The sequence below is a fragment of the Calypte anna genome, chromosome 1 (genome assembly GCF_003957555.1).
Source record: "Calypte anna isolate BGI_N300 chromosome 1, bCalAnn1_v1.p, whole genome shotgun sequence".
NCBI classification, from domain to species: Eukaryota; Metazoa; Chordata; class Aves; order Apodiformes; family Trochilidae; genus Calypte; species Calypte anna.
The window spans coordinates 146,176,393-146,187,449 of NC_044244.1; the positions used below are offsets into that span (position 1 = coordinate 146,176,393).

The 11,057-nt window shown below is 43.6% G+C and overlaps 1 protein-coding gene across 1 annotated transcript in view; it reads right to left on the reverse strand.

The window, feature by feature from the left end:
* PCCA (propionyl-CoA carboxylase subunit alpha) overlaps positions 1-10,137 on the reverse strand; it is a 276,373-nt gene extending 266,236 nt beyond the window's left edge. The window contains exons 1-2 of the mRNA XM_030446329.1: positions 10,063-10,137; positions 2,462-2,539 (exon numbers count right to left, since the gene is read on the reverse strand). Coding sequence (XP_030302189.1) covers positions 2,462-2,539; positions 10,063-10,119 — 135 coding nt within the window. The 5' untranslated portion in view covers positions 10,120-10,137. The remainder of the gene's footprint in view (positions 1-2,461; positions 2,540-10,062) is intronic.
* Between the last annotated feature and the right edge of the window lie 920 nt (positions 10,138-11,057).

Sequence of the window (11,057 nt, forward strand, 5' to 3'; positions counted from 1 at the left end):
ACCCCTCACAGGCACACCCACACCCCACTCAAAAGATGGACCTTAAAACACTTCTAAGCAAGGTCTATGATAAGAGGAACAAATGCTGTAAAGAACACCACAAGAACTATCAATTTGTTTGGAGAGCTTTTTTTTGGCTGGGGATCTGGTCTAAAGCCCAGTGAAAAAACTGAAATATTTCAAACAAGCTCACACAAACTGTTACTGAATCTAAGTTTGAGTGTTCTAGGTACCTGCAGCTTTTTAGGCATACAGACTTGAGGGGAAGTAAAAAAGCTCCTTAATACTTGGGCATTGAAAAGCTTAACTCAAATACTTTATCAACTTAGCTCTTGGTACATAACAGTTGTTTTATTAATCAAGCATAGTCATAATGCAAGACAAGACGCCCAGTACCAAGATTTTGAAAAGTATGTGACATTTCCATTTTGTAATTCTGCAAAAAAGACATCAATAGAAAGATACTGGACTCTTGCTCCTGGTGTTAAGCCTCAAGTCCAGCACAGAAAAAACACCAACAAAAACCACATACTACAACATTTCTCATTTCTGTTAATTAGCTTTAAAAGGTCTGATAAAGTCTTGCCATTACACAGGTGGTGAAAGAGGCAGTGAAGGCAAAAACTAGAAAGGTTAAACAATCTGTAGTAGTCACTGCTTAGAATGACATAGTTCCTAGTTGAGGGAAACCCAATCCCCAAATTCATAGAATCAGAATCTGCCAAATTAGAAGGGACCCATCAGGATCATCAAGTCCAACTCCTGTCCCTGTGTAGGGCCCCCCAGGAATCACAGTGTGTGCCTGAGAGCATCATCCAGACACTTGAACTTGGGCATGCGTAATGCCATAACTGCTTCCTTGGGGAACCTGTTCCACTGCTCAACCACCCTCTGGGTGAAAACCTTTTCTTTATATCTAACCTAAACTTGCCCCAGCACTTCCTACCATTGCCTCGGGTCCTGTTGTTGGTTGCCAGAGAGAAGAGGTCAGTGCCTGCTCTTCCTCCTTCCCTAGTGAGGAAGCAGTGAGCTGCCAGGAGGTCTCCCCTCAGTCTCCTCTTCTCCAGGCTGAACAGACCCAGTGCCTTTCACCACTTCTCCTATGGCTTTCCCTCTAAACCCTTCACCAGCCTCACAGCCCTCCTCTGGACACTCAGTAGTAGCTCTATGTCCTTCCTGTACAGTGAAACCCACAACTGCACACAGTGCTCAAGATTGGGCCACACCAGTGCAGAGGGAAGTGGGACAATCACCTCCCTCCACTGGCTGGCAGTGCTGTGCTTGATGCACCCCAGGGCTCAGTTGTCCCTCCTGGCTGCCAGGGCACACTGCTGGCTCATGTTCAACTTGCAGTTGACCAGAACCCAGAGGTCCCTTTTCACAGGGCTGCTCTCCAGCCTCTCAGTCCCCAGGGTGTATGAATGTCCATGGTTACAGTGTCCCAGGTGCAGGATCCAGCACTTCTCTTTGTTAAACTTCATACAACTGGCAATTGTCCAGCACTCTAAGCTGTCTGGATCCCTCTGCAGAGCCTCTCTGCCCTCAGGAGTGTCAACCACTCCTCCTAACTTGGTGTCATCTGCAAACTTAAGTGGTAAGCCTTCAAATCCTCCATCTAAGTCATTTATGAATTACATTGTCATAAACATAACCATACCTTTAGAAAAGAAAGGGGACCTTGATTGAGAAGCAAGAACCTTAAGAATACAGTTTCTTGAGATGACTTCTTTTTAAGCCACAGTTCTAGGCACATACTGTTTTCCCTGTTTTCTATTTCACTGATGGTTAATTGCTTCTACACTGGTATATAAGGACAAGCTTATCCATCCTCAATTGTAAGCATTCTTTCCCTTCACTATTAACCTACCTTCACCACATTTTCCCAAGAGTGTTACTTTAGAGGCCGTGCCAAGACAACCTCCTTCAAGAAAAATTTTTCTTGGCTAGGGACTGTAAACTGAGACTGCTACTGCACAAGTCCCAAGATGAGGATTTATTATTTTCTACAGTCCTTGAAGGCTCATCTTTAGCCAAGCCCTGAAGTTCTCACCCCCGTGTCAGATCATTTAACTACTGCCACTATTGCATACTTGTGCTTCTATGAAGTTTTTGGCTGGTTTAGCTCCCAGATGTTTTAACAGGCCTATACCTCCTACAACATACAATATTAATAGCCGTTTCATAATTATAACATGTTCAGGCAAGTATCTAAGTTTCCTCACTTAATCCAGCCTTTTTAAGGCATACCCTTGTAGTATACAATCTTGACAAGTATGCTGCAAAAGCAACTTCCTTTTGGTTTTAAAAAACAGGGAAAACAAACATTCTTAACCAGTGACTTTAAAGGGGTTACACTAGGAGAACTGTCATTGTTAGTAGCAGCACAGGAGGATAGCTTTAAAAGCCAAATGACAATACTACAGTAAAATATTAAAAAGAAAACATGCACCATACTACTTACCTTCTCATTTGGATCATACACAGATGAATACAGTCTATGTGAAGCTATAAGGCACCATCTCAAACACAATGTTTCACACTGCAGAAGAAAAAGGAAATTAAACATTCTCCCCAGCTACAGCATCCCAGTAAGAAAAACAGCTCATATACACTGACATCTTGAGGAAACTCTTCCACATATATCCATTCCCCCACCAAGTGGGCAAAAGCTTAAATATCTGCCCTCTTGCCAGGACACACCCAGCTAACAGTACCTAAAACCATTTCAGAAGCTGTAGATACAAAATCACTAGTGCTTAGGTATAAATGATTTTTAATAAAATCTCCACCATATCATCTTTTCTTCTTGTTCTAAGAAGTTCTCAGAAGAGCATGCAGACATGTGCCTGGACACAATGGGGATAAGGAGAGGTCTTTGGTGCTAGAAAGCTGGTGGGAATAGAGCAGATAACAGACTGGGCCAGTATGGAGAGCAGAAGTAAAACAGACTTTATACTCCAGTTCAACTTCCAGTCTTCCCCACCACAACCCTTGACAGTGGTCTAAGGAAGAGAGGCCTTTTTCTCCAAGACTTCTGCTCTGAACGAACAGACTTAGCTCCTAGAGTTTAACAATTTTGCAAATACCAGGAAATTAAGAATAAATGGGTTATTTCAAAGAGAACGACAAATAATACACTTACTGTGTAAAGAGTCATATTTAGACTGGTACTTCTCAGGCAAGTCATTTCACAACATAATGGCAGTTATAATATAAGCAAAAATCACCACAAATGATCTCACACTAAAGCTGCATCAATACAGATAAAAACAGCTTGAGGAAAACTACACCTGATCACCAAGTTAAAATCAAAAAGACCATAAAAAGCCTTAATACCAACTATTGTCTAGTAGGAATCACAAAACAGCAATGATGGGCAACTGCCAGAAATCAGAATCTGTCAATTCTGTAAGATACACTTGTTTTTCCAGAAGGTGCAAAAATCTGAATTAAAAGTTCAGTAGAAAGTAAAGGCTCTCCTGTGAGAAAAGACTGGAAATGGCAAAGAATGACTAGAAAGAAACTAGAGAGGAGACAAAAAAACCATAGAAGTACATGTTCGTATGAAGATGGTAAAATTCAGTTGCTCCTTCCCTAACATTATTAAACACAATTTTATCAATTTTTCAATTTTACATTTACTCTAAGATAATACTGGCTCTGAACAACTAGTAGCTGGCAGTAACTGCAATAAGAATACTCCATACACAGCCCTCTGACCTGATCAAGTCTGAAGATACTTTCCAAGTTGCATAACAGAAAGCAGAAACCAGCCCAGCATTGAGGGGCACCACAGTTGTAATGCAGCTGATATTACAATGTTATAAAGGAAAAAATATATTTCTATGCAAGTGCTGTAGTACAGACCTAAAGAAAGTCTTGAAGCACACGACCTCATGCCAGCTCAAACTGAGCTTTAGGAGTAAAAAGTTGCTACAACTTCACAAACTATATGCTAGCCACTAATGGCAGAGGTAACATTCACTGTCCCACATAAACCAGATAAACTTAATTATCCTGACAATTCAGATATTCTTAATTATTCTGGAACTAGAAACGTCAGTGGAAAGCAATTATTCCAGTTTCACACACTGTTCTGTCCCACTGCCCTGCTATTGGTTCTTGGGGGGTGGGTTCTTTTTCACTTCACTCTCCAAATATAAGATCCAGAATAACCTGGAATGCAAATTATTTGATGTGCTAGATTCAAAACCACCAGATTTCTCTTTTCACAGTATATTATTCTCCATCTGAGGATGTGACAATACATGCTGTTTCAAGCATCAAAGAGGGAAGATGCAGTTAAGGACTGAATTCTGTCAGCCGGCCATTCATTATCCCAATCCTATAGCAGGCTGTCACACCTCCAGTGATCCTACTGTGACCTAGACCCATCCAGAGAGAGGAGCAAGAACGGCTACAGCAGAAGGAAGAGTAAACTGTCCTGCTCCAGAGCAGATTAAGCCCCTCTACTCTCAACAAAAACTACTGACAGAAATGGACCACAAAGAGACTGAAGAAGGTCATACAGGGGACACCAAAAAAAATCTCCACTGAGTTATTATTCAATGAAGAATGTGCTTGCTAAGGGTCAGTGGGGCTAATACTTGCAGTTAGCTAAATGGAGGAGAGCAGGGGAAAAAAGGGAGGAAAAGCTGCTGAACTTTCCTGTAAACACCTTTTATTCAGCACTAGTTTTGAATGCACATGAGAAGCCAGTGAAGTTATGACACAGATGGAAACTAGAAGGAAATGCAATAATGTGAAGAATCTTAACCATGTGCTGTCTTGGAAAAAAAAAACTCTGTTCAAACATTTTACATAGAAAGAGTAAAATTATCAAGCATTTAAAAACCTGGAAAAGCATTTAACGACACAAGCTCTGGTTTTACACTACAGAACTGGACAGATTTCACATAAAAGTCTTGTAACAGCCTAACCTAATTATACATCTATTCTTAAAAACTTAAATCACCTCTTCGCATACACTAGAATCACTTAGAGAACTAGGTTCAGCCCTGAATTGAACATATGCAGTATAATTTCATAAAACAAAACAAGCTCAAGCAAGATGTGAAATTCCAACTCCAGTTTTGGAAATGAGGAATTGTACAGGTTTTTTTAGAGTATTTGTACCAATGTACACTAACATTTAAGAGCTTGCTTAATCTAGAATCCACTCCAAGAAAAGTTTCCAGGCTCCATAGTGGCAGATCTGCTCCCTGCCACTATGAGAAACTGAAAAAGCACTTAAAAGCAGCTATTAGATAAATAGCACCCAACTGTGGCCACAATGGAACACTGCTAAATTGCCACCTTCAAATGGACAGCTACTCAAGTGTTGCCTACCCTTGGGCTCTAAAGCACTCTCAAACCAGGAACCAGACCATGTCAACCTAGCCCTCAAGCTAGGTTCTTGACTGGCTGCTTCCCCAAAACCACATATGCCACAGGTATTATACCTTACATTAAAATTTCCTCAGAAGAGAACCCAGAGAGCTCAGCTTGACCTGGTGACTTCTTCGTATCTTGCAAAACTAAGAAACAGCAGTAGAGTCATCAGATAAAACCTATTTTTGTCATGACTTGTTACCTCAAGGTGATAAAGCTTTTGATTCCTGCAAGCCCAAGAACACAGACAATTTATGAGAGGTCAGTTCTGGATTTCTGAATTTGGCTTGGATTTTTCCATCTCTAAAAATCCTCAAAAAACAGACAGCATTAGTACTGTATTTTGGAAAGTATCCTGCTTTATCTATTTAATTGCACAGTAGCCGAACTGAGCTCAAACCTGAAAAGCTGCAATAGTTATAAAATAACTTTATATAAATCAAACTACACAGTAAGTTGCAGAATGACACTCATCCCATGCTGACACTTCAAAGACTAGCATAAGCCTAAATTCTCTAATATGTGCCCCAGGGACCTTGAGCACCCCTTTGAAATTTCTTCAGATGATTTAAGGACGCAGCATACAACAGAAAAAATAGAAAGTTCTTATTATATGGAGAAGGCTTCGATGTATGTTTAAAGGTTTACATGCCTCTCATCAAGGAAAAAAAAAATTGTCATAGCAATCATCCCCAGGCATAAAAAAGGTCAGTGTTGAAATGGAGATGCAGAGTTCCAGATTTCAGATAGGAAAAACATATACCAAAATTTGCTTTAAGGCTAACATGGGAAGGAATGCATCAATTAATGGAAAGGAATTCATCATCATCAGAAAACACAGTAAGTAATGCCCAATAGAAGCAGCTAGAGAAGCATACTTATTTTCACTAGCCATAAATTCTACTGCTTCCTGCTCTCTTCCACTAGCAATTCTGCTAAGACTATTCAGAGATTCAAGTTTAAGACACCACAAGAATAATCCCTTTACATTTACAGTGTACTTCCCATAAGCCCTCACCACTCCTGAGTAATTATACACATGAAAAAATAATTTTTCATATTTTGATTACATAGGAATTTCAGGGGTCTGCAAAAATTTTAATCTATAAAGCTGAAAATGTAGCTTATTAGTACAGGATTGTTCAAATCTTGATTATAGAAAAGCAAATATTTCTGGGGTTTTTTTCCCCTCTAATGAAGTACTTTCCTTTCCTTTGCATTCTCTCAGAGAGAGACAAACAGCCAAGTACTAGTGACTGTAAGAAGATCCTCCTGAAAGCCAGCTCCAAACAAAGATAAGAGTATACAATTCTGTAAGGTACATTGCATTATACCCAACAGTTCTTCCACTCTTACCAGATTTGAGCGAGTTCCTTCTCCTTTGTGCCAGTGCTAGAAGTGTCAATAGTTCACATGGTGAACACATCCAGCTGAGAGAAGATGCAAGGAGTGGGATAAATGTGTTCTCAGCCAGATTTCAATCCAACTGAAAAACTCAAGCAGCAGTGCTGACACAAGCTGGAGGGAAACAGAAGCTATAAGAAATGGCCCACAACCAAGCCCTAGCAGCTGCAGAAAGTTGGAACAGTTTCTCACAGCAGCAGCTTGAACAGCTCCAGTAAAGGCAGTGACTGTGAAATAGATCACAGCACTGTAACAGCCATGCAGGAACCACCAATGGAAGTTTGGGACAGATTGAAAAAAAAAAAAAAAAAAAAGGAAAATAAACCACACAAATAGTGTTTCAGAACAAGACTATTTTACCCAATGTAAAAGTTAATAAACACTTTACTTTTTCTCCCAGACTAAGACTTGTGCCCATAGCAGATGGCACAACATGCTTTCCTTACAGAATCCAAACAGCTGCTCCTGAGAGTAAGGAGAAAACCAGAAGTTCCTCCCTGTGGTATGATTTAAGGCTGCTTGTCAGTATTAAAATCTGTACTTTACACTCTAGAAACAATCACTGAACTCCCCATGTTTAGGTCTACGTCCATCTCCCAAGACTAGTGACTATTTTAACTCCCTTCCTAATGGCAGATGATGGCAAACTTGCTATCCTATCAGATTAAAATAAGTGGAAAAGCACTTCCCTGGAATAACAGCAAGCTAAAAATAACATCACAAGGTGGTCTTACTGTAAAGATGCCCACTACTTTAAAATAGCAGGTACATAGATTAGGAGAGCAGATGGTTGAGCAGCTTTCCATACATTCAGTTCAGTGGTTAGAAAACTGATCTACACTGATAAAAATCCATGTCAGCAGTTTACTGTTCCTTGCATGATGTATGGTATTTATCAACCTCTTATTTAAACCGCTGTGACAGATTTCTGGGAAGAGAAAAAAAAAATCTCTCATCCTCATTCTGTAACCACAGCCTTCTTTCAACATCAGATCTCCCAACCCTAGAAGTGCAAAGCACACACAAAAAAATTTTGGTTATATTCTAAACAGAACCACTTCTGCTTTACAGCTTTTATAACTAAATGGAAGTGCAAAGCATTGGATTAGAAGCATAATTATTAGCTGAATCCCAAAGTTCAGTGGTTTTGCACTGTCCTTTCTCAGGTACTTTATTGATTCCCACATGAGGGGAGCAAAAGAAGTCAAGGACGACTCACTAGGTACAAGCCCTTGCAAAAAATAAGAACTCCAAGAAGATTAAAGTTTGAAGACATCAACTATATTATTTATTTGTATTAGCAAAATATAAAAGAACCTGAAAGTAATTCCTACACAAATTGTTTACTCTTTTCCAACATACCGATGTCTTGTAGGTGACTTTCACACACAGGTATTAAGGACTAAAAATCATTTTATTTACCTAAGCAACAAGTGCTAATATTTATAAAATTTTCTTTTGTAAAAGTGTCATCGACGTACCATTTGTATAATGTTTCATTGACAGTCAGACCATACTCTTGAGATGCTAGAAGGAAGAACACAAAGCAGGCCTTCCACAGGAAGGCTCCAAAGAACTGACATCAGTCTTTGTCTTATTTAGTAGGAACAACAGAAATCTTCCACATCTATGTACACATACATGCATGTATGTGTATAATGGCTACCAAAACTAAAGTCTTTGAATAGCACAAGCCCTCTGCTAATTCCAAACCACAGTCTCAAATAATTCTCAAACTCCTCTTTTAACTTTTCAAGAAGTTTCTGTCACATAAACCTTTGAAGTAAAACTGGCTTGCTATGCACATCACCGGAGAAAAAAATACTTGGGTAAATCACACCCTTTTTAATTCTTTAGCCCCTTCTCAAAACGCCCAAATCACCTATTTTACATGATTCCTGAAGACTTGTTAGGAGGTCTTTACAGTGCTGTCATGGAGCTACATTTCTATAGAGAAACCCACACCCCCAAAGGGTACACAGAGCAAAAATCTTCTAAGTCAATCGTCTCTTCTCCACTGGAACTTGCTGACCTCCATATACGCTTTCCTTTTCAGGAAAAAAAATTATAAATTCTTCCTATTGTAAGTAATTAGAAGTATTTTACACCACTTTTCCCATACACAAACTAGACGTAGTGTCATTCAACTGTTACACAACTCTGTGCATGCTTCTTGCATGCCTATTGTAAATCTCCTTTTTCTTTAAATGCTATCTGTAGAATTAAAAGAGCAGAAACACAGCCTGGGAAATTACTCCATAGTTTAAGGAATTACTTTCTAGAAGTTTGTCAAAAGAATTGCTGTGGCTCCACAATGAGCTTATTACATGTTCATGACAAGCAAGGAGAACAGAAAACACAGTAAGGCTGTAAGTGACCGCTGAAAGATTCATAAGTATAGAGAAAAGGGGAGGAGAAGCAACAACAGTTTCACAAAGCAGTAGACTTTTTCGACAAGCTAAGATTTTACTGCTAAAACCAGGACAAAACTATACTGCTCCCATGAGTTTTGAAAACCTCCTGTTTAATAGAGAGAAAAAAAACGACACAGAAGTAAACAGGGAGCAGCACATAGCCCTCTACAGCAACAGAAAATTACGAAAAACGAGGGAAAAAACCCAACAACACTTCCAGAAACGCACGGCTAGGGCACACCAAGAAACAGACTCTTAGATGCCGTAAGCCCTCAGCAACCGAACCCGGTACCAGCTTCTGGCATTTCAGGTCAACCGAGGCTTTGGTGCCCGCGGAGCAGAACCGGGCCAGGCCGGCCCGGGCCCGCTACCTCCTCCCGCCACACACCCCCCCTCCCTCCCAGCCACCAGCCCCCGGAATCCGAGCCGGCACCGGCCTCCCAGGACCCGGAGGGGCTGCACCCCCTCCCCAGACACCCGGAACCTGTCACTGCCACGGCAACATGGCCACACACACGCTCCCCCAAAAAACACTCATGCGGCCGTGCACAGGGGGGCGAAGGGGTCCCAGCCGGGCAAATAGGGACTCCCCATCCCCTGGGCCTCCCCTCAAGGAGGGGCGACCCCCGCCCCCATACCCGCGGGGGACAGCGCATCCTCAGCGACCCCACCCGCAGCCCCTCACAGGAGCACGGGACCTGCCCGGGGCCCTTTACATAGGGGAATCCCCAGCCGCTCCGCTGGAAAAAAAACCCCACAGCTCAGTGCCCAGCACCGCGCAGGGGAACTGGGACGAAACCCTCCCTCCCTCCCCAGCCCTCCTTGGACCACCGATCCCCACCGCGACTCTTACCTTCAGCACCCCCCGGTACCGTCCCGCAGCCCCCCGCCCTAACAACGCGGCCGCCATGTCTGCAGCCGCCCCTGACCGCCCGCCCGCCCTTTCACCCGCGGCGGGCGGGGGCGTGGCCGCCGGCAGCCAATCTCAGCAGCCGGCGCGGGGGGCGCGAGGGGAGCCCGCGCTGCCGCGTGCCCGGGAGGGGCTCGAGGGGTCGGGCAGCCCGCCCGGGCGCTCCGGGGCCGTGCGCAGTCGGGGTCTGCGGGGTCTGATCGGCGGCGGGAGCGGGAGCAGGAGCGGGCGGAGGGGTCAGGGGCTGCGGGTGTGTCTGCAGCGAGACGTGATTCGGCAAACTGGGTGCCTGCCTGCCTGCCTGCCTGCCTGCCTGCCTGCCTCAGGTGCTGCGTTTCTGCTTGCCTCCGGGTGCATGCAGCGGCGTCTGCACCTGGGAGTGCCTCCGGGTGTGTGGCTTCGACTGCACACAGGCAGGGTTTGCGTTTGGGGATGTGCCTGCAGCTACACGCAGGCAGGGTTTGCTTCTGGGGGTGTACCTGCAGCTGCATGCTGGCAGGGTTTGTGCCGGGGGTTGTGACTGCAGCTACATGCAGTCAGGGTTTGCATCTGAGGGTGTACCTACAGCTGCACGCACGCAGGGTTTGCGTCAGGGTGTGCCTCTGGGTACCGGCTTCGCGTTTGGCATTTGAGGATGCCTCTGGGTGTCTGCCTCAGGTTTTGCATTTGTGGTTGCCTCCGGGTGCACGCCGCGGCGTCTGCACCTGAGAGTGCCTGCATGCGGGATGGGTTTGCATCTGGGGTGTGCCTGCAGCTGCAAGCAGGCAGGGTTTGCATCTGGGGGTGTGCCTGCATCTGGATACAACAGGCAGGGTTTGCATATGGGGGAGTGCCTGCAGCTGCATGCAGGCAGGGTTTGCTTCTGGGGGTGTACCTGCAGCTGTATGCACTTGGGTGAGCCTCTAGAAATGGCTCAGTCAGTGTGACAGCCGTATATA